The sequence below is a fragment of the Merops nubicus genome, unplaced genomic scaffold (genome assembly GCF_000691845.1).
Source record: "Merops nubicus isolate BGI_N331 unplaced genomic scaffold, ASM69184v1 scaffold6958, whole genome shotgun sequence".
In the NCBI taxonomy this organism is placed as follows: domain Eukaryota; kingdom Metazoa; phylum Chordata; class Aves; order Coraciiformes; family Meropidae; genus Merops; species Merops nubicus.
This window is the reverse complement of record NW_008623567.1, coordinates 76,408-99,071: the sequence shown is the minus strand read 5'-3', so window position 1 is coordinate 99,071 and position 22,664 is coordinate 76,408. Positions and strand designations below refer to the sequence as shown.

At 43.1% G+C, this 22,664-nt stretch overlaps 2 protein-coding genes across 3 annotated transcripts in view; one reads left to right on the top strand and one right to left on the bottom strand.

The window, feature by feature from the left end:
* The window catches only part of TEX10 (testis expressed 10), a 50,043-nt gene extending 40,628 nt beyond the window's left edge, over positions 1–9,415 (top strand). The window contains exons 11-14 of one of the 2 annotated variants that reach the window (XM_008945110.1): positions 5,102–5,182; positions 6,686–6,867; positions 7,835–8,045; positions 9,181–9,415. In XM_008945110.1, coding sequence (XP_008943358.1) covers positions 5,102–5,182; positions 6,686–6,867; positions 7,835–8,045; positions 9,181–9,294 — 588 coding nt within the window. In that variant the 3' untranslated portion in view covers positions 9,295–9,415. The remainder of the gene's footprint in view (positions 1–5,101; positions 5,183–6,685; positions 6,868–7,834; positions 8,046–9,180) is intronic. The other variant, XM_008945111.1, reaches the window with a different exon arrangement.
* A 1,039-nt stretch (positions 9,416–10,454) lies between these two features.
* INVS (inversin) overlaps positions 10,455–22,664 on the bottom strand; it is an 86,551-nt gene continuing 74,341 nt past the window's right edge. Inside the window, exons 13-16 of the mRNA XM_008945109.1 lie at positions 21,540–22,350; positions 14,435–14,667; positions 13,347–13,427; positions 10,455–10,570 (exon numbers count right to left, since the gene is read on the bottom strand). Coding sequence (XP_008943357.1) covers positions 10,455–10,570; positions 13,347–13,427; positions 14,435–14,667; positions 21,540–22,350 — 1,241 coding nt within the window. The remainder of the gene's footprint in view (positions 10,571–13,346; positions 13,428–14,434; positions 14,668–21,539; positions 22,351–22,664) is intronic.

The window sequence follows — 22,664 nt, the reverse complement described above, 5'->3', positions numbered from 1 at the left end:
TTTTTTCTGGAGTCACTGAATCAGGAATACCTTTCACATCCGCCCCTGGGCGCTTCGCCAAGGCCCAGGAACAAAGATCTCTTGCTGCACGCAGCGCTCTCAGCAACTCAGGGCACTGTTAATATTGCCCTGTCAGATCAATTTATTTCACAGAGAGAAGCAGCACCTGTCAGGGGAGTACACTGTCTGATAAGCTGAGGTGCTGCGGGGGAAGCTGGCCAAGCCTCAGACGACAAGCTTCATTGCCTGCCCCATCACCTGAAAACGTCTCATGTTCTGCGCTCTGCAGTAACACGTTTTACTGGGCAGAGTCCCGCTCGGAGCAGGCGCCTCACACGGGCTGGGGAATTGGCTGCAGAACAGCCTGCTAGGTTTTAGTTACCCATCTCTGAGGTGGATGTTGATGTGAAATGAAAAATGTTTTAAAGTTCACGTTAGGATATAGTGACTAGTGTGTGCCAACTTTCTTTTCTTAATAAAATCACTTCTCCTGGAGTCTGAGCTGTCCTTGGTGTGACTCCACAGAGTGACTCGCTAAAATGCTTGTGTGTGTCTTAAGAGGAAGGGGAGTATTTTTCTTTGAAAGAGTACTTTGCAGCATGATTAGTCTTGGAATAATATGCAGATTTTCCCTGGAGAGTTCTTGATAAAATACTTCCCTGGAGGCTTTTTGAGTCAGGATTCTAGCATGCTGTAGGAAGCGTTGAGTGATTTAGGGAGTGAGACCAGTTAAATAAGGAACAAAACATTGCTCTCCATGCATCATTTGTGCGTATTCCTGGTGCCATGAGGCCTCAGACTGAGGCTGGGCTTCCTGAGGTCATCCCAATTTGCCTTTTGGAATTGAGAGCATCTTACAGATAAGCAAGGTTAAACTGATGGATTCCTCTGTATATCAGAGCTAAGAAAAGCCTGTTTCAGGTTGGATTGAGAGTCAGTTACATTGGCTGTCAGCAGCAAAAATGCTTTTAACTCATCCAGCTGAAAACTACAGTAAAATACTTCATGTTGCCAGGATCTCAGAAAGCCCAGGGAGTGCTCCTAGGCTGCCTTCCCACTGTTTTATTTGTTTTCTTTTGTTTGGTGGTTTTTGTTTTTTTTTTTTCCATTTTAGCTGGCTACTATTGGAGTATGTCTTTGGTATGGCAGGCGAGGAGGTCTGTGCAGTAACAATTCCTAAAGCACTGTTACGGATCCTGCTGTTGTAGTTTTGTGGCTCGCGAGTATGATGGGTAGTTTGGCTGGTCTGAGCAATAAGGCTTGGATTGGAAAACTGCCAGTGGATTACAAAGCCTGTAGTATTTGCTGCATAATGCTAACAGATAATCCTTGTATTTAAGAGAATGCTTTTTTTATTTTTGGCTTAATTTATCCAAGTGGACATTCAAACCAAATTAAAAATTAAAAAAAGGAAAAGCACAGAAAGACCCCCGAACCTTTAGTCCTGAACCAAACTTGTCTCAAAAAGATACAAAGCTTGCCTATCATCAGAAATGCTCATCCTCTGTCCATTCACTTCAGCACTACTCTGAATCAAAAATACTCTGGCTTTGGTCCAAAACCAATCTATGAATGTTCCAAAAATGCGATAAATGCTAATCAAATGTAAAATAATGAATCAGCTGTGACATTTTATTATGGAAATTAAACATCATGCAAACCCTTGCCTAAGGAAAGCAAATTGTCAGGAAAAATACTAATTTTCATGTGATAATTAAGTTTTCTTTGCTTTTCATTTCCATGTCTAATAACGTTTCAGTTTCACTTTTTATAACAGGCATTTGTTATGAAGGGCATTTTAAGCAGGATTTAATTTATGGGACTGAAAAGGATTGCCACTCCCCCTTCACTGTAGGAAAATAGAACTGGATGTAGGGAATGGTTGTGCTATTTTGAGGGTCAAAAGGATCTAAAGGATTGAAAAACTACCTTGCCAGGGCACTTTAGCACAAGCCTTCTAAGCAAGCGTCCTGCTCTTCGATGGCATGATGCGCTTTTTCCTTGCCAGTTTTGGAAGAGTCTGAGTGGTGGTGAGTTGTACCTGTTACAAGATGCTGCTACAGGTCATCTTGGGCAGAACCTCAGTGGACTGATAGGGCCTATTTTAGGGACATAGTCCTAACGGTGAAATATTGATAATGGCTTTATTAATACTGAAACCTTAGTTTTCATGTGGCTTTGCCTTCAAGGTCTTTCATTTGTTGACCTCCTGTGGGTATGTGCTGAAGTAAGAGGGATCTGTAGCGTACTGTGTCGTGTCACGTGCTCACAGACGTGTGGCACGCCCCAGCTGTAAACTCTGTTTCATGAGCAACAAATGTCTCCTGCATTTTGCCTTTCATAGTCATCCTTCCTGATGTCCATCCATCTGCACCCCTGGCCAGCTATGATCACCATTCCTGTATGTTGTTCTTTGCTTATATTTGTTCTCCAGCAGCTGCTCTCACCTCTTTGTGGTGTTTGCAAGCGACAGGAACATCCCTTCTCGGGTAGAGCTCTGCCAGCCTCGGCGGGTGAAGCTCCTTCCATTGACACTAGGAGGACAGGATTTCTCTTCCTTGTGCCATTTTCCTGTGCCCATTCAGTCTGATTTTACCTTTCTTGAAAAGGAGAGCTGTGCTGCTTTGCACCATACCTCAGAAGTCTGCGTAGTCCTAGGGAGTAGTATTGAATGGACCTTCGGTGCTCTGATCCCTTCTGCTGTGATTATCTTTGATTTTCCACTCTGCAGTGACATTTGCCTGTTTCGTGGCTGTATCACAACCACCTCGTGGTCAGTTGTTACACATGCCATTTTCTCCTCATTTCCAGCTGTTACAACTCTAGCTGCATGCAGTTTTTATTAGTCTCTGAGCGCATGACCCACCACTCTTGTTTCACTGGATTTTGCCTGTATCTGTTACTCATCAGACCCATGTGAGCTTTTTCTATAGGTTAGGGCAATCCTCCTGTCTTGGCAGGGTTTCTCAGCCTTGAGCTGTCAGCCGACAGATCTAATCAATGCAGCTTTACCTTTTGTGTAAGTGTTACTCATTAAAATACAAGGTCAGGTTGGTGTCAGTCTGTCCTTGACAGGACAGCCCCAGGAGTAACCTCTGTCTCAGCTTGACTTTATCCCTCGATGCTGCTAATACGCGGATGTTTGGAGGGTGTTTCTTGGGAATATTCCAGAGTACTTAATATTTTATCACTTTCAAATTGCAGTGTACAGTAGTACTACTGTATCTAAGATGGTGTACACAGTTTTAATACTAATTCATTGTTAAATCTACAGTATCAAAACCAAGGGTATTCAGTGCAAGAATATCTATAAAATTGTGTTTGATTTTAACTAGTCCTACTAGTCAAACAAAATATGTGCCCAGTTACACCTGTAATACTGATTAACATGGGCAGTGTCCTGACAGCCTGACAGTGTTGTGTTCCATCAAGCAGATGTGTTGAGTTCGGCCCACTTAGGCAGGGCTGAAAGCACGTGTGGCATGTAATTCTGAAAAAAGCTGAGCACACATCTGATCCTGCTTGGCCATTTCTGGTTAAACCACCACTGGTGGCCACACGACTTGGGATTGAGTTTTCTTACCACGGGACCTTCAGCTAGCGGTTCTTTTCCTGACCTTTCCTTTCGGTGGAGTCTCTCTTCAGCTGGAAATATTGTGTGCTATTATTCTTTACACAACACGGGTGATGTTTTTTGTTCTGTCATCCTCTCTTGTTGAGGTGTCTTGATCTGCCCTGTTTCAACTTAAGTCTCAAACCTAGGACACTGTCACAGAATTTATTCCCTCAAGTCAGCTCATTGTATGCAAGTTTTCTTCAGCTCTTTCTTCAGTCAACAAGGTATCTTAGAGGAATGGGTTTCGCTTCATTGAGATACTTGTAAAACTTGGGAACTTAAATTCATCCCTCCCTCAAATGTTTGATCTTGCTGTTCTCTTTCTGGTTCCCTTAAGCACAAACAGAGGCTGGTTCTGTACCGGTCCCTCCATCTTCCTTGTCCTTAGCAGGACATTGCAGCTCGTAGCGCGAGTGTTGCGTTCTGGAGGCCTCAGCTGACACGCTGGGAGGATGAGCAGCAAATGTAAATAAGCAGAGGGAGGTCACCCAAGCCCTCTGACCAGCTTGCAAATCATTGGAATGAGATGGGAAGGAAAAGGAACAGAGAAAGCCACCTGCTGGGGGTTGTAGTGTCATAGGGCTTACTCGCAGATCTACTGCAGTTCTGGTTTCGTCATCCTGTCCGGGAACCATGCAGCATTTTCCTTTGTTTGTTGGGGTTTGGTTTTGTGTGTTTTGTGGTGTGGTGGTGTTTGTTTTGATGGTGTTTGGGTTTTTGTTTGTTTGTTTGTTTGTTTTGTTTCCCCTGCCTCCCTTGTCTGTCTTGACCATTGTTTTACTAAAAAAGTGAAGATTTAAGTCTTCAGTTCTTGTGCTTGGTTGGTTTTGGGGTTGGGTTTTTTTGCTTGTTGGTTTGACATTTTTGTTTGTTTTTTTAAACCTCTTTCCATCATGCCTCTGAGCAGCTAATACAGTTTGCTAGTGCCTGATTACATAAGCACTAGGAAGTTTTTGGCAGTTCCTAAACCAAGATTTCCCTTGGCAGCATTGCGTTTTGTATCATCTTTGGGCACGATGATTTTGGCAGTGTAGAGGAAAATAAGTTGGAAATGGATCTTTGCTACTTTCTTCTTTGTCGTATTATTTTTCTGGCCTGTTTCATTCCTGTTTCCTGCTTGAGAAAACCACCTCACAAATAACTTTTATGAAATTCTTTGGCTCTGAGGAAAAGCCTGTTGAGGCTCAGTGTAGTGCTGTAGCTGGATAAAATAGTTTTTGCCTTCTACTTTTACCACACAGGTAAAATGAAGAAAGCCACTACCCAAAAAACTGATGGTGTAGGCCATCAGCTCTTTAAACACCGAACAATTTATGTTGGCAGTGTTACTTTTATACACTGCAAAGAATCAATACTTTGAGACAAAGCTGCTGCCTGTCCCCAGAGGTACTTTGTATTTATGTCTGTCCACAAAGTATGACTAGACAGTGAATGATTGCTGCTTGCATTTCAGTACTTAAATATAACTTTGTTTTATTAAAACAGATGATCTGTCACAGCTTGTCCACTATACCTTCACAAAGTCAGTGTTTTGACATCCTCCAGACTGGCATCTGTAAATATCTGGTAAGTACCATTTTTTTTTTTTTTCTGGGTTAACTTCTTTGTGATAAATTTTATAACTGACTTATTAACCTTCAGATCCACGTATTCAATATATTTCATGTATAATTTCAGCATTTCCAAAAGTTTTCAACAAGGTTAGAAAAAAACCCAAAGTAGTAACTGTTGGTACCTAAACCTAGATGGATTTCTTTGCTCTGACTTGTGAATATTTCAGCTTGTTTTGAAGGCAGGACTAGCTAGCTGCTTAGACTGCTGCCCAGGATCTCTGTGTGATGACACCTAACAGGGAAGGAGAGGAAGGCACCACACAGGCAGCATCTTACAGGGGAACTTCAGTGCTTCAGTGTCTGTGGGATTCAGTGGGGCCTTGGGGACAGCTGCAGTCCATCTTGGTCACCAAGGACCATCCTTCTGCAGCTGGCTGGTGCAGGCTTGGCTTGGGACAGTGATCTGCCCTTGGGGGCTTGAAATGCACCTACTGTCTTACATTGGAAGTATTTAAAAGTTTGAAACATCATTGTTCTTTGTCTTTCACTCCTCATAAGTAATCACACCCATGAAATATGTTCCAAATTTCTGTAGCTGGTAATGTATTGATATTTTTCTAAATATTTTTAAAAGAAACTGCTGACCTTGTTAAGTGAACCATCTGCCTCTGTCAGCCTAAAACTGTGTACATGCAGGTGAGCAAATTGGGCTACTCTAACACTCCTTAAATTATTTTTTGTAAGATAAATAGTGCCTCATTAGCAATGCATGGATTTTTTTTTTTTTTCACAGCTTTACAGGACAAAAATCTGGGATAGTAACTCAAAAGCACTTCAAAATTTAAACTACTTTCTAATTCACTGCCTCTGCCCTCAGAATATTTTTTTTTTTTTTCTAAATTCTTTATCAGGCCTGTAAAATCCTTACTGAAGGTGACGTTCTCATTCTCACAACAGGATAGTATCGCCCCAGCTGTGGGCCCACCACATGTTTAATGGGCTTTAATTTAGCTCTGCCCATCCTGCTTTCCTTCCTGTTGGATTTTTTAGGGCGTGCTGCTGACAATCCAGTAGCAGCTTTTCTTTCTGGGGAGTACCTCCCAGTTCCCTGGGGGACGGCTCACTGCTGTTCCAGGCACGGAAGGGCTGCTCCCTCCCACCGCACGCGTGAAAGGGAAGACCTGTTCTGTCCAAAACGGTCTGTCTGTGCCTGTACCGTCTCGCAGGGCAGGGCTCAGAGCAGTGGGGTTTTTATGAGGCAGGTGTTTATTCAGAGGGGATGGAATGAAGCTGCCGGTTTTACTTTCTGTTGCTATGCGCAGCAATTTCTTAGAAAAATAGGGATTTGAAAAAATGCAGCAGTCTGTAGAGCTTGAACAGAAACGAAGGAGTGAATGTTGTGATAATGAAACGAGTCCTTCAGCTGTAGATGTGCTTGTACACTAGCAAAACAGCTTGTCTTAGAGTGATGAACTTGCTGGGTTTTGTGTTTTTTTTTTTTTTTGTCTTAATACAGGTTGGATTGGTTGTAATACCCGATAGCACAGCTGGATCTGTTCTATGTGCCATAAATAAGCTCTTGGATCAAGCTTGCATCCTAAGTGAAACCCTGCACAAGTTCTTAGCTTCTTGTTGTTACAGTCTTCTGTACTTTCTGCTAACTTTAGAAAAAGAGGATGCAGAACATGTACAGAAAAGGTAATGCTGCTTTTCTTACCACGTTTCTTGTCTCTGCTTTAATACCCACAAGTATTCAGAGATATAAAATGAAAGGATGCCCCCCTCACATCCCCACAATGTATTTTGCTCACTGTCTTTTGCTTACTTCAAACCAGCATTTGGATTTTAAGAAAAACAGTTGCAAATTTTGTTGGAATTATATCAAGCAATAACTGAAGGTTTCCTCTTAAATTGTTCTAGTTAGATATCAGAACCATCCTGACTTCAGAAAGGTGCATATTTATACCTTAATCTTTAGCTTTAGCCTTTAGTTTCATTAGATATGTTGAAAATCAGTGTGCAAAGGATTTGGCTTTCTAAGCTTGTACTCTTAACTGACTTGATATTTCAGCTGTTACAAAATTTCTCAGGCATCCTTTTCTAAACTGCAAATCCATCTGATTTAAAAAACCAAAAGCTAGAGATACCAGATTTAAATAAGTTTATTTACCTGTATAGCAGAAATGTCTTTAAACAGTTTAAACTTCAGATTTTCAAGTTCAAAGTATACTTAAAATTTAAGACATGTTTTTAAAGCTGAAGTCCTTCTTCATTTAGAGTATTTAATGACCTGCATATCACAAAAAGCTGATTTCATTGTTTGATTTCTTGAGTCTTAAAGATTCAGGTATACCTGAACGATAACTGAAACAAACCCCTCTTCCCAGCTGCATCAAGCAGAAATTACACGGAGAGCTTCAGCAACATTTGTAGCTCCAGGGCAGGACCTTCTTCCAGTGCTGTACATAATTTTAGAGTATTTTCACACTTAGTATTTTCTGGTACAAATTTTGTGCTTTGGCACTAATTATGGTGAAGGCAACTGGCACGACTGAATTTGCAGGGGCATGTTTTCTTCTGCGGCTCGGAGGCCAATTCACAGAAGAATTCCTGAAATCTGTGTCCTCCATCGTGTCAGCTTTTGTCCTCCTCCTCCTCCTGCCAGGGATATGCTGTGGGGATCCTGTATTTCTGCGCTGGCCCTCCTGCCACGATTGCTGAGGCTGATGCTGCAGAGTCTGCAAGTGAGCAGGATCTGCCGGGAAGAGCTGCCCGTGGTGGCTCAGCTGCTTCGCTTGCTGATGCAGCACGGCCAGCTCCGGAGCCATATGATCACAAACGAGTTCCTGGTGCAGCAGATTATCAAGGACATCATGGTATGAAACTTGTCATCCTCTCCCACAGATTACAAAGGTATACAAGGTTTAGCAATTAGTGCAAGCAGGAAGAAGAGATGTTTAGCAAAACACAAGTTACGGTCGTCTTTGGTCTGTGTTGGAAGTCCAGGCTGTGTGGAAGGCTGATACTTGTCTGACCTTCTGTGGTCACTGCACAGAGGAGACAGTTCTGAAGTTTACCGTGCAGCCAGTCCAGGGCCCTGGACAACAGCTGACTCCCTAACAAAGTCTGCTGGAAGCACATTACCTGCACAGCCTGTCTGAGGGAGAGCTGTCCCAAAATCAGAAGCTGGTTTTTCCTGTCTGTTGAAGCAGGGGTATATAGGTGTACAAAGAGGTTAACTCAGACAAACCCTCTGAAAAACCTGTGGTGCAAAATACATTCTCTTGCAAATATTGGAGAACTCTGAAACTGTCGCCACACAAAGCTCTTACTAGTTTTGGGTGCAGGAAGTGTGTACAGCACACAGGTTTGAGTAAGCTGCACCTCTCCATTAGTAGCTGTTACAGGGTCTGAAACCAGAAACCAAACATCAGTGGTGACAAAAGCAGCTGCAAGAGAGTGTGGTGCCCGTTCTCCAACAGAGAATGGGGTGCCTGGTTTCCTTTGGTGCTGAAAATGCTTCAGCCAGTTTTTGTGACATTCCACCATGGGTGGGTTGTGTCTGCAGTCGCTGGGGTTTTGTTAACCACTTGTGGATGCTAAGGAGAGTGAAGTACTGAGTGTCATGGGCTGTGGCCTGTTGGTAGCAGTTCTCCTGCAGACTCCTGATTTAGTGGGACCACGCTCATTTCCATTTTAATGGAGTGTAAGTTGCAGAACTGGTGAGTAAGCAAGCCACTATAACTCAGAGCAAGGAATTATCAAGTGTGTGAATGACACCAGATGCTAATGTAACACTGACTTAGCGTACCACGTAGTAACACTGTATTGTTTTGGCTTTAACAGACATACCCTGTTCAAACCTCTAAATGAGAAGCACAATGTCACTGTGTGCGGGTGAAGGAGGCCACCTTGTACCTTCAACAGCATGACTGATTAACTGGAAAAACAAAGCAAAGCTTTGCAAGTTCTGCTGGTGAAACTGTTACCTTTTTATTCCCTTCTTTCCAGACACTGAAGAGTGGTGAGGTTCAAGAGCAGTGGCTGACAGACCTCCATTACTGCTTCAACATCTACCTTGCCTCTCACCCCCAGGGGCCCGGCCCGGTGAACGCCGTGTACTGAGGAGGTCGAGCTGCGTCCCTTGTAAAGCATTGACTTCTATTTAGTTTTGAATGGAGGACGTTGGAACAAAGCTTGTCAATTTTTTGTAAGTGAAACAGAATAAAAATTTTACAAAGAACTGTGCACCTCCAACTGCCTTTCCTTTCAAGCTAGTAGGCATTACTGGAACTTGTTTTAGTAGAGGTGGTGACCACAGTGAGGGGCGTTAAAGAAAATCCAGTCTTGTTGAAGCTTAAGTGCTTGCATAAAAAGACTTGCATTGACTCCAGTCATCTATTATTTTAAAGTATCATATTAATTTTATAGTAATACCAACTAGAAGAAAAAATAGAAAACCATATACTTTGAAACTAAAAAACTTTTTTTTTGTTAACTTTTGCTGTGTTGCATATTTTTCAATACTTTGTGCAAGGTAAATACTGAATCTGGCAGCTCCAAAGCTATTGTAAGAACAAGTTTTCGTCTAGAATAGGTCCATCTTTTCTTACTTTCTGTAGAAATGCCTTTTGTGCATATATATGGATAGTTATTTATATGCAGAAAAACTGCTGGTAATCTCAAAGGGTGGACAACACACCCCTTGCAATTTCCATAGGCTCGGGAAAGGAATTGTATTTACTATTTTTTGTCAACGTCTCTACTTTTTCCTTCCAAATCCATAGCTAGCTAAGAAATTGTTGTTTCTTCAGTACAGAAATGGGGAAAGGAGGTTGTTCTTCTGCTCCTGTTTAGATTTTGAAACAACATTTAATAAATGTGAGGTGAAATGGAGCAGCAATCTTTCAGAACAGTTTTATCTTTGGTTCAGTTTCCTTCTCCTTTGAAACTCTGGACAAAAAGACATTTTTTGCCCTACTTTTGGCAACAGTAAGCCCTGGGAGCCCCTGCAATTCCCTTGTAATGCAGGGCTCAGTACTTTGTCTCCTGTTTCCAAATGCAATTCAGATTTCATCCTGTCAGTAAATAAATTAACAGCTGCATTTAAAAACAAATTTGTACACAAAATGAGTCTAACTCCTCAGAGGCGTGCCTGGCGCGTAATGCTGAGATAATACAGAGCTGGAAATGCTTCAAGTTTGATATGTTGTAGGTGACTTGTGTGTTATGAAAGGCAGGTTCTGCTGGGGTGGGCTGTTCAAATTCCAGACGTTCAGTTTCACTTAGTGCTTGTGTCTGGTATTTTTTGATTTCGCAGCAGTGGTTGGTCTCATGTTGTATGAGAATTGCTTTGATTTTCCCATGTCCTCCAGCAAATTGACACACTGTAGGTTGTTCACTGTAAAAGAGCGAAACGGTTTTGATGAGTAACTCCAGTGAGTAAAAAGAAGCTGTCTCTGTCCTGGATTCTAGATTTCATCAACACTGACTCCCAGGAAAAGAAGATGCTTTTTTTCCTGACACCTCACTGCTGCTGATGTGTGGAGTTGGGTTTCTGTGGCACCCGGCACAGCTCCCCCAGAACGCTCCTGCCTGTGTTTAAGGCAGACTGTAATAACAGAGCTTGACTTGAGATTTACCCTCCGCAATGAACAACAGTTGCCAGGCTGACGGTTCAGTCACTAAATCAATGCTCTTGGCAGAGTTTGCTGAAATGCAGCAAGAGATTTTGTTGAGTGATATTTAACAACAGTAGGTACTGGGTCATGTCTAGAAGATAAGGGAAACTAGTTCAGGGCTAAAGCAAGTACTCTGAATTACTAGAAAGCAAAAATGAACATCAGCTGCCTGCTCTCTTCAGTTTTGAGTGTGGCTGAATGTCTGGACTCACTCATGGTACCACAAATAACAGTGAATAAGTAAAATGTGTTTCCCCAGTTTTGCAGAGATTAGATGCGAACATTTCAGTGCTTTATCGCATTCTAGGCCAGTCATCCCAAGTGCCAATACACAAACACACTTTAATGTCTACAGTGAAACAAAAAAACAGGCTTATCTGTGTGGGCTGTTGCAGAGAGCCTCTAAAAATGGCATTTACTGAATTGACTAAAAAGCATCTATTTAATAAATACATATTAAAAAAGGAACCCGCTTGCTTTCAGGTTCCAAAATGTTTTAATTGTAACAACCATACAGGCACTAATTTACCAGGATATTTTGAAGCACCCACCTGCTGTCTGTATATCCCCTTGCATACTCCTTTTTTGCCTGTTACCCTCTGCCCCCCCTTTCTTATTTGTACCTCTTCTTTCAATACCTTCCGTGTGTCCCCACTCCAAAGTGTTTGATCCACTTATGCCAGAAAGTTAACTGATTTTTGGTGTCAGTCCCTGTTACAGATTTGTCACTGCAGGCTTTTTCTGCTACCTAGATGAACATTAAAACTAGGGCTGACAGTCAGTCTTCACCTTCCCAGATGTACCTCCTGCAAGGGGAGAATCAAACCGAGCAGCATCCTGACCTACTGCAGGCACCTACGTCAGAAAGCGAGTATCTGGCATTAGCCACTGACAGCTCTGAACTTTTCCAACAAATGTAACGTTGTCATGCACAAAGGCAGGCAGATGAAAAACATGTTATTGTCTTTAAGTAAGGGCTAAAGTTCCCTGAGCTTCTATTAGGTGAATAAAAGTAGGTAGTGTTCTAAAGAACTGGGCAGCGTTCCTATCGCTATCCTATTCGTCACCATGTTATGAAAGCAAAGGACACTCAAGCCTCACAAGAAAGCCTTTTTATTTCAGAAGACAGGGAGGTCTGTTGTCCTGAAGTTAAACGAAAAGAAGCATTATTTGCTAAAGCTCTTCTAAAATTTAGATTAGTGTCTGCATGAAGCGGTAGCAAATGGACACCTGGCTGGTCAGACCTCTTTAAAACAGTCTTCAACCCGTGCAAGGAAAAACCCTCTGTTAGTGAGGCAGAAACTCACCTACAGTGCTAACACACTCAAGGGTAGGTCTTCCGTTACGTTTTCTTTTGCCTTCAAAGATTTGTTAAAGTAGCTGAAAAATGTCTTTTCCTTCCCTTTGCAAATTACTTGATCTGCTGTCTCCATGAAGCATTTGTTTGCTTTGTTGCCACCTCTCTGTGGCCTGCCTCTGAACTACATGTGATGCAACAGTGATGACCCAGTATCTGAGGCACTAAATCCCCGGGTGGTGAAGGGCTCACGTTACCCTCCCCCCCATCCCCAAGTACCTGCGTAACACACTTGAAAAAGTCTTAAGGATAGCTTGTAGTAAAGGTGTCGCAGGAGAAATGGCCATGTACTCTAAGTTCCTTTTTAAGCTATCAATCATCTGTCAAATAATGGCACACACTGATAAGTTCCAGCCTTTAATGACTTTGATGATACTGCTTTTGCAGCCTTCCTCCTTTGATGCTGTTTTGCACTGTGTGGTGCAGCCCCATCTATCTGCCTGCAGGGCTCCACAGCCCTGGTCTTGCCAACCCTGCCGCCCCAATGGCAGCTCCATGCATAACATTTCAGTGCCAAACAGAACTAAAGTTTTCCCAGGTTAAAACCTGGTAATGGCTACATGGCTTCTGAGTCGCAAATAAATGCATGATTTCATTAGAACCTTAAAACTTACTGAAAGCAAAATTCTAGGAAACAACTGAGGCTTTGTGCACAGCTCAGGAACCCCATTATGCCATTGGAGAAGAAAGGGCAGAGATCAGATGAGTAACTCTGGATTTTCAAGTTTTTGTCTATGCACTAAACCACCTATTTCTAGGAAACAGGCGTGTGAATTATTGTCACATAGGAATCTGCTCTCTTCTGTAGGCCCAGTCAATATTTGTAAAGTGGAAGGTGAATGTTAACCTGGCTTATCACTGTTCAAGTCCATTATATTAAGCTCTTTCATAGTAACAGCCCAATGAAAATAGACTTTTCGTATCAATGACTCAACACAAGGATAAAAGCGCAGCGCTCCGTTAAGTCCCAAAGCAGTGAGAGGAGGAGTGCGCTATCACAGAAGTTTGGTAGCAACTATGTGTTTTGATAGCAGATCCCAGGTCTGGAGCAGATTGGTTTCATTTTAGAAAAGAAAAAAAACCCTGAAATCTCATACATACATAAACAGTAAAGTATTTTTAAAAGATCTGTGTCCCACCTGAGACCAGATGCACATCAGAAAGTTTCAGCTTGGAAGGAGGTCTTGTTGGCTGATGTACTTTGCCTTCCTGAGAACGTCCTTTAACAAACGACATGAACAGTTCAGTGTTTATTCACATAAGGATGTGGTTTTTACATAGCTGTAGACTAAACCATTATTTTATATACTTTATGATAAGGAAACTAATGAGGCGTTCTATATGACAAAATCATGACACAACACAAGTGAACTTTAAAGTTAAAATACATCTTGGGGTTGCTATAAAAAATGAAAATAAAATTATTAGCTTGCTTGCTTTATTTATTTTATCTTTTTTGGCTAGCTAAACTATGGAGCCATGATGGATGTGACTTATTACCTACAGTTAGCTGTAGGTATCTATCTTAACCTGTAGGTATCCATCTAACTCTAGATACCTACAGTTAGCATGTCCTTACTCCACCAGTGACCCACGCTGTGAAGGAACTCAAGGTTTAAAAGCAATTCTTTTCTTCTGCCCTTGCTTCAAGCTGCGTTCCTCTGCAGTGTGTGCATTTGGGCACAGTGCAGAGCAGGGCACTGTTATCAGAAAAAATGGTCTTGCTCTGCCAATAAAGATGAGCTGTCCTCAAACAAGGAAGTTATTAACATGGAACAAGACCATATTCAAATGGAAATATTGAAGAAACAGTACAAGCCCCCCCCAGTTTAAAACAATGCTGAAAAATACAAAGCTGTGGTCCAGCTAGTGGCTGTGCAGCTATCCCATTTAACTGCTCTGTTCTCCTCCCACTGCGAGGGCTGTGAACAGCTCTGGCAACAGAATTATCTGGTTGCTCAAGACCTGTGCTGGAATAATGGTGATCAAACAGCTTTAGCAGCAGCCATTTTAAATCACAGTATGTTAGTGTTTGTTTTTTTTTAATTTCAACCTTAAACAGAAACACAATTACCCAGAACACCTGAGAGTCAGACTAATTTTTATAAATAGTTGAAATCCCTAATGATTAGGTGAGAAGAGTATAGAACAACTCAAAACACAAGGGATGCTTTTCTTATAAAAATAAAAGCACAGAAATTTATAAACATAGTGAAGACAGAATTACCATAGATCTGCTTAAGGATGGCCTGCTTGCTGGTTTTTATGGCTGAGCCGGTTTTGTTTATAGATTTCAGAGTTTTACATGAAGGAACTGATTTCAGAGGGCTATGGTTCAGCTGTTTCTTCCAAGCAACCTGAATGAAGAAGGCAGCTGTCTCTTGTCTCCATTTGTCTTCATCTTCTTTGCACTGCCGCTTAGCACCAAGAAGCTGAAACAACTCCTGTCTTAGCTGGTAACTAGAGAGCAGAAAAGAGAAGAGCACTTGTTTTAGGTGACCTGTTTTAACTTCAGTGCTTTCCACGCACCAGTTCACATGGTGGATTACATGAGTGGCTGGGAAAACAGAACTCCCACTGATGTGCTAAGTCGTTTGAATGAGAAATGTTTGCTCAGAAGAAAAAGCAGGAGCTGGGTTCAATTCCAGATGCATCTGATATTTCACACAGCTAATAAACATCTGGCACCACAGCCATCGAAAGTTACAGCACGGCAACAGCAGCTTATCAACTGCTTTATAACATACTGAAAGTCTGGAGAAGACAAAAATCTATACATATTTATGAAATAACAGTATAATCAATAGTTTTCTCATTTTCACCATGTTCACAGCTTAATAACAACAAATTTTCTCACGTGCTTTATCGCTTTGTATTCTCAGTCAGGGCAAGAGAGGAGCCAAATCTACCTCTTACAGGTTGAACTGCTCAGGTCCTCTACAGCAAAGTGAGCTGCTGTCCAGCTGGCCCTGCAGCAGCTCCTCTCACCTTGTTCCCAGCAGTCTCTTGCTCTTTCCCCTTCCCCGCCCTGGCTCCCTGTCCCCCGGTCCACCCTTGCCACAGCTGATTTGACCTCATGTGCAGTCACAGCCCTGCTCCATGAGGCACAGGTAGATTACCTGGCCCTCTTCCCACTTGGGTGGCTAACAGCATCAGCAACAAGGAGCTGTTTGGGTTTTTTTTCTTGACTCAGATGTAAGTATTCAATCAGGTCTTGGCATTTAATGCATGCGAGTCAATTAACTGGCCTAGCAATTAACTCGCTACAAACCTGTCACAAATGAACACTGAGTAACAGTTATAATTAATATTTTACAAGCGTTTGGTAATGGGCCAAATCACACAGATCATCAAGCCCTCTGGCATTCAAAAAGGCTTCTGCTGGATGCTCTGGTAAAGGGAATGAGGAAGGAGGGAGGTGCTTTTGTTCTGTTGCTCCTGCTGGAACAAGTTCTAAATTAAACCAAAAGACAACACAAGCAGGTACAAATTGTTTAAATATATGTCATAAGCCAATGCAGTGTGTAATTCAAACCACACAGCAGCTGGATATAAAATTGAGTCCATAAGAGCACAACAGAATGCCAAAGGGGGATGATATGCTCAGTTACAGCCCCAATAATTTTAAACTCTCAGTAAGCTTAGTAAGACACCTCTGTGAAATTTGCTGGGTGAAACAAAGGTATTTAGCCTTAACTTAGTTGATCTTTGGAATTCAGGCATGTGCTGTTACACAGCTCATTGAAGTACGTGACAAATTTGGGGAGCAACTGCATCTTACCAGCAAAGGTCCAGAGTGCCTGCAAGCGGCAAAGAGCCGCACGAATTACAAGGGGAGCGTCATTGAGAGACAGGTGACACAAAAGATACGCTGTTGTTAAATGACACCTCACTTACAGCTTTTCAACGGGGTAAGAGATTGAGAGACAGTGAAGCGAGGCACAGTTACAGTGGCTTGCTAGCGTAACTTGAGCTAAGGATGGGTTCTGTGAATACCACCGGAGGAAAAACAATGGGGGCCTGTTTCATACTTGAGCAGAAAAGAATACTAAGCAATTCTCTTGGAATCTGGTAATTACTGCCAGAAGCCTTTGCTGATATGTGAAATGACCCATTCACAGGCACCCCACCTTTGCACCCAGCTGTGATTTCATGTTTGTAGGGAACTTCTGGTGGTTTTTAGCAACAAGAAAACAACTGAGGCTCTGACACTGAGAAGATGTAGGCAGTTCATCTTTAGAGCATGTGCACATTTCTTTAATTCAGCTCTCCCAGAACACATTGTCCTGATCCTAGTGAGAAAAAAGAACAGGACCGAGTCTGATGCTCTGTGAATCTGATGTGGTGCCTTAACAAAATACCCAACACTCAGTCAAAGCTACTGCACGCAAAAGAAATGTGGAATGAACGTGCAGGATGACAAGGCTGGCAAATGGTGTTCAGGTTCATTCCCACAGAACCTCCAGTCTTAAAAACCACTGCTGGTCACAGTAGGCATACAGCAATAGTATCTAAAATACAGAGCTTGAGTCCAGCAGGAGAGCAAAAACAGCATCCAACTCATTTCCACCTTCTGTCAACTCACTGTGGACCCTGGGGAATGGCACAGGCCTCAGTGTCCCCCACGAGAGTGAGCCAGACACAGGATCTGTAAGCCTCAATGAGCAGAATAAGCAATTAACCTTTGGCAAGCCACACACCTTAAAATACACTTTTGAGGACTACATGCATAAAGTTTGTGGACTCTGGGAATTTAAACATTTTCCTGAGACAGACAAGTTTAATATACTTAAGGAGACCAGTACCATTGTGTTGCAGGCTGGCAATAGCTCTCAATAAACTTCTGATAAGTAAAACATGACTAAAAGAATTTGTAGAGTGACACAAACGTACTTAATCCTAATTTAGAGAAATGCCAGAACTCAAGCATGAACTTCTACATGTTTCTAACGTAGAATTATACATTAATGATGTGTCATTCCCTTGCTGTCTACAAGTACACACGATTTACCAGTGGAAGCCTGGACCCAAAAGACAAACACAGGACTGAGCAGCCACACAGTAGGTACCTTCTTAAGAACTATAATTTAGTGTGCAGTGAATGGGAAATTAAGTATTTCAGAGACAGCATCAGAATAACTGCTGTATTAGCAGTCAGCATGTACAGCTGCCTAGTGTGAGCTAGCTGGAGACACTAACTGTGATTTCCTGACAGGCAGGTGCCACCATCTGGCTTGGGATCCACATCCTAAAACACCCACACTACCTCTTTTTTTATGACATATGTACAAACTCCACTTCAAAGGAAGAGGCAGAACTCTCTTCTTTTTAAAAATAAACATTAGTGGTGTGGTTAGTAGCATGGAAATTGGGAGGAGGAAATCAAGTCTAATTTCACAGCTCTCGTTATCTGGGTTTCAAAACGCTCGAGAAAATAAAGCTCAAGTTGAGCCTGAAGTGCAAGCAGAGCAGACAGCAGAACTGGTGGGCCGGGTGGAGGGAAGGCAGGAGGGAAGGCAGGAGGGAAGGCAGGAGGGAAGGCAGGAGGGAAGGCAGGAGGGAAGGCAGAGCTCTTTTGTGCCAGGGAGCCTCTCACTGCAGCACCGCTGTGTCCTGCAGCACAACAGCCGGGGCAACAAAGACCTTACAGTGCTGCTGCAAACGCCAGGAGCCCCACCAGAGCTCTGGCAACAGTGAGCTGTCCGTAGACATCGCAGAATGACAGTGGAAGATCCTTCTTAGTGTCCTCTAACATATGAGTTTTGTAAACAGAACAAATATAAGTAAATACCTGCACTTCTTGCTGAGATAAGACATTATCACCATTTCAGCAGGTGGATAGTTTAGAAAGATCTATCCAAAATCTTCAGATAGACAAAGCTTTAAATGGAACGGGAAGTTTCTATGCAGATAAGCCAGCTCAACACCAGGCTCACTACCCAGCTCTACACTTTGACTGAAAGCTATGGCACATGCCTGCTCCTCTTTAAGGGTTTTAGCTTGGTGCTAAGTGGAAAAAGCACAGCCTTCAGAAGCAACAGTATCACCGAGGGATAGACTCTTGTAACCTACTCCTGACTTACTTCAGCTTTTGGTATCTAAAAGGCTCTGGACACCCGAGGAGCGTTTGGGATCTAATTTAGAAAAGAAGGTCAAGGAAGACACTGACAGCCCAGAGCTGCTTGCATAGTGTTTGAAACAGCAGAGAGAGGTGCTGGCAGAAGTGGTGGATCCCTGGGAGAACAAGTGGCTGCTTTGCAGCTCAGTATGGGTATGAGGACTATGGCACAGAATCACAGAACCATTGAATGGTTTGGGTTGGAAGGGACCTTCAGTGGCCATCTAGTCCAACCCCCCTGCAGTGAGCAGGGACACCTTTCCCTAGATCAGGTTGCTCAGAGCCCTGTCCAACCTGACCTTGAGTATTTCCAGGGCTGGGGCTTCTACCACCTGCCTGGGCAACCTGGGCCAGTGTCTCACCACCCTCGTTGCAAAAACCTTCCTCTTTATGTCCAATCTAACTATCCTCTTTCAGTTTAAAATTGTTCCCCCTTGTCCTGTCTCTACAGGCCTTGGTAAAAAGTCTTTCTCCATTTTTCTTACAAGTCCCCTTTATATATTGAAAGGCTGCAATAAGGTCTCCCTGGAGACTTCCCTTCTCTAGCCTGAACAGCCCCAACTCTTCAGCCCATCTTCATAGCAGAGGTGTTCAGCCCTCTGACCATTTCTATGGCCCTCCTCTGGACCTGATCAGTACCTGGTTGTACTGGGGACCCCAGACCTGGATGCATAAATAGCAAACACAGACAGTGACAGCACAGAAGCAGATGATACTGTACAAAAGAGTCAGAATTTTCACCAAAGAAACCAGCTCCAAAATGAATGTTAAAAACATCATGGTCCAAACCTTTAACTTTTCACTGGAATAGGAATGTACTCATAAAAGCCAATGTAACTTTTATACTCCAACAACAGTGAAGAGATAACCTGGAATATTACTGGGCCACAAATTCAACCTCATGCTTGCTGATCAATAAAAGAGCTGGAGCAAACAGAAGTATTTGCAGAGCCAACACAAATGTTTAACTGGCCACATTTCAGTTTAGGAACAAATGGGCTGCCAGCTTGGACCGTGGTGTCCCTTCCCAGCAATGGGCAGCATCAGCTCTTTCTGAGAAAGACAAGACTTCTTTGGACTTCTTAAGTGAAGTGTAGAAAGCAATGGGAGAACGCAGCAGTTCTGAGAACTTGACAAACGAGCGGCTCGTCCCAGCTCCCTGGTGCCCCATCCCATAGGGAACACAGGTCACGCTCCACCTTGCAGAGCAAGACACGGGATTTTTTACGCCTCGAAGCACCATTGAAAGAAGGCAGCACAACCCCATGCCTCTTTTTTAGCTTTTCAGAGCTATGTGGTACTTGGTGAACAGATCGTGGTGACTGGAGCATGTCCCACGAAGGGCAATGAAGCTGGTGAAGGGTCTGGAGAACAAGTCTTACAATGAGCAGCTGAGGGAACTGGGGCTGTTTAGCCCGGAGAAAAGAAGGCTCAGGGGAGAGCTTATTATGCTCTACAACTCCCTGAAAGGAGGTTGTAGCAAGATGGGGGTTGGTCTGTTCTGCCAAGTAACAAGCGACAGGACAAGAAGAAATGGCCTCAAGTTGTGCCAGGGGAGGTTTAGGTTGGATGTTAGGAAAAATTTCTTCACTGAAAGAGTTGTCAAGCCCCAGAACAGGCTGCCCAGGGCAGTGGTGCAGTCAGCATCCCTGGAGGGATTTCAGAGCCATGTAGATGTGGCACTTAGGGACACGATTTAGCAGTGACCTGGCAGTGCTGGGTTAACGGCTGGACTTGATGATCTTAAAGATCTCTTCCAGCCAAAACAATTCTATGATTCCACGATTCTATCTCTTCCTGTCAAAACAGCAGTCTTGTACAATAAGTATTCAGAAATGTTCTCTCCTAGCTTTTGTTCCTGGCCTTGCTTGATGTAGCCCAGAGGAGGTTACTGGAGGGGCTGAGCAGCCCAGGCTGGCTGCCTCCTGTGGCTGCCTGTGGTGACAAAGAGCAGACCCTGGTGCTCCAGCTGCTGAGTGCTCCCCTCTGCTCCACATTGTGGCAGAGCAAGTTGGATGCAGATGCCTCCCTGCACTGGGAAGACAGCTAGTACTTAGCTCCTGGCGCAGCAGGGGATAGAAACAGCCCCTCTGAATTTTCAGCATTTATTCTGCCTGCAGTGGGTCACTAAGATCTGATTCTGCTGTCACAGGAAACTTGCAGGTTTCCCAAGGACTAGTACAAAGGACATTACTACCCTCTCTATGCCCCCAGACATCCACCAGCTGCTTCTTTTCATACAGTTTGGTTGGAGGAACAATTTTTGCATCATTACTGGCATGTGAGAGTTGAGGTCTACAAAGGAGCTTCCTTGTTATTTTTTTTTTAATTGAATACTAAGAAATACTAAAACATATATGGAACTGTTAAACTAGTGAAAGACCTGGAAAGATCAGGTTTTAGTAAAAGTCATCAGTTTATTGTTCTTTGCATCCACATAAAAACTGAAGAAAATGTCAAGGAAAAAATAGGAAATAAGAATTATGAACATATTATGCACTTCACCTACAGCTGCCAATTCTCTTCCTCTCCTCTTCCTGTCAATTCTGATAATAAGTGAAATATTTAGGAGCACGCACATCAAGAATGACTGTTTCTGAGGGTGAAACTCATGCATTCATGAAAGCAGGACAATGCTGGGAAAAGCAAACCCTGGGACATCTCACTCCCTCCTGCCTGTCTCTTCTGTACACCAGTTGTTAGTGCTCAGTCAAGTTCATCAGGTTAGCTTCATGTTTTGGCAATAAACTCTAGCCCAGCTTCCAAATCTCTTCTGGTTTGGTTATCCCATTACAAGTCAGGTCAGAAAACCACTGCAGGTGTGTCAGTAAATGGTGGTGAAGGATGTGGTTGGAAACCCCTTTTCAGGAAAACCCCATACCCCTACATATGCAAGTTTGCTAATGAACACGACAGCTGGGAACGCTCAGCTCAGGCAAACCTTGATGGACACTCTCTGAAGAAATATCAGTGCTTCAGAGAGAAGTTTAATAACAGTCATCACTTACCTTGTCCTTTTTACGGTCTTACTAATGTAATTCTATGCAAGTGGAACCCACTTCCCCTTGTTTAGTGAAAGATCATTACATATCTGATTTTGCACTGATAATGCTGTAAGCAAAAGGATCAAATAAAGTGCATTGCCACCAAGACTAATTTAATTTACATCTACTTGTATCTCACTCTTCTCTAGCTACTGAAACAGTAGCCTTACCTTCTCCACGTCCTCTGTATGACTGTAGCAGCATAGTTCTTCTTCCGAAACAGCTCTTTCCTTTTTCTTTCTTTTTCTATTATTTGCATTCGAATCTCCAAAGGGATTAGTTCAATATTTGTACTTGGCCATGTGACAGCACATAACTGATCATCTGCATTCCTGGATCCAATTACATCTGTTTTTTCCAAGTTCAAACTGTCATCAGGAGCCGAACACGCTGCTGGGTTTCTTGGCACAGTTCTGGTAGGTTCTGCCTCAGCAGACAATAAAGGGGAGACTTTTTTTGCTAATTCGTTACTTCCTGCTTTGCTGGTTTGTTCTACAGCACGCACGCTGTCACTTCTGGAGTTTACAAATGCTGTTTTGGCACTTCCTGGTCTGCTAGAGCCAGCTGGTGAACATCGCTCGTCGTTCACCTCTTTGCTTCTGGACTTCTGCTGATGCCGTTTGCCTTTGGAAGAAGCTTCACACGGAGGCCTTGAGTTTCTGGCAATTCCACCAGTACAGCTGAGGCTGCAGAAGAACACAGCCGTTCCTTCACAGTGGTCCCTGTTGCCAGATGAAGGCTGACCTTGATCTCTTAACTTCTCCCCAACAGTAGCTGTCCCACGAGCAGAAGAAGGATGCCTTCTGCTCCTCTGAGCACAAGTCCCCGTTGCCTCCACAGTGTGCTCCTTGTCTTTGTCGCCAGCCAGCTCCGCAGCAGCTGCAACCTGACGTTTCACTTCCACCTTTGTCCCCTCTTTTGCTTTGCCACAATGGAAATGGACAGAACTTGATTTGCTTTTGATGTGTTTCCTTAATGAATCTTTAGACAGAGAGATGGAAAGCAACATTCAGTCTCTGATCCAGCAAAAAAAAGTTTATGCCTCTAAATTTTTTGCTCAGTTACCTTTGAGGCACATAAAATAAAAAGAATGATGTGTGAAGCGAGCCCTCATTGTGACAAATGTATAAGCAGGAAGAATTGGAAGAGGACACGACTGCCTGTAATAGTACAGCCCAAAACATCTCCATTTTTCTTTCTCACATTACGTTTGAGTTAGATGCCTAAAAAAAGTCACAGGGAGAAACTATTTCTTCACCTGCCTGAAAATACTGGCCGTCTTCAAAGAAGCAAGC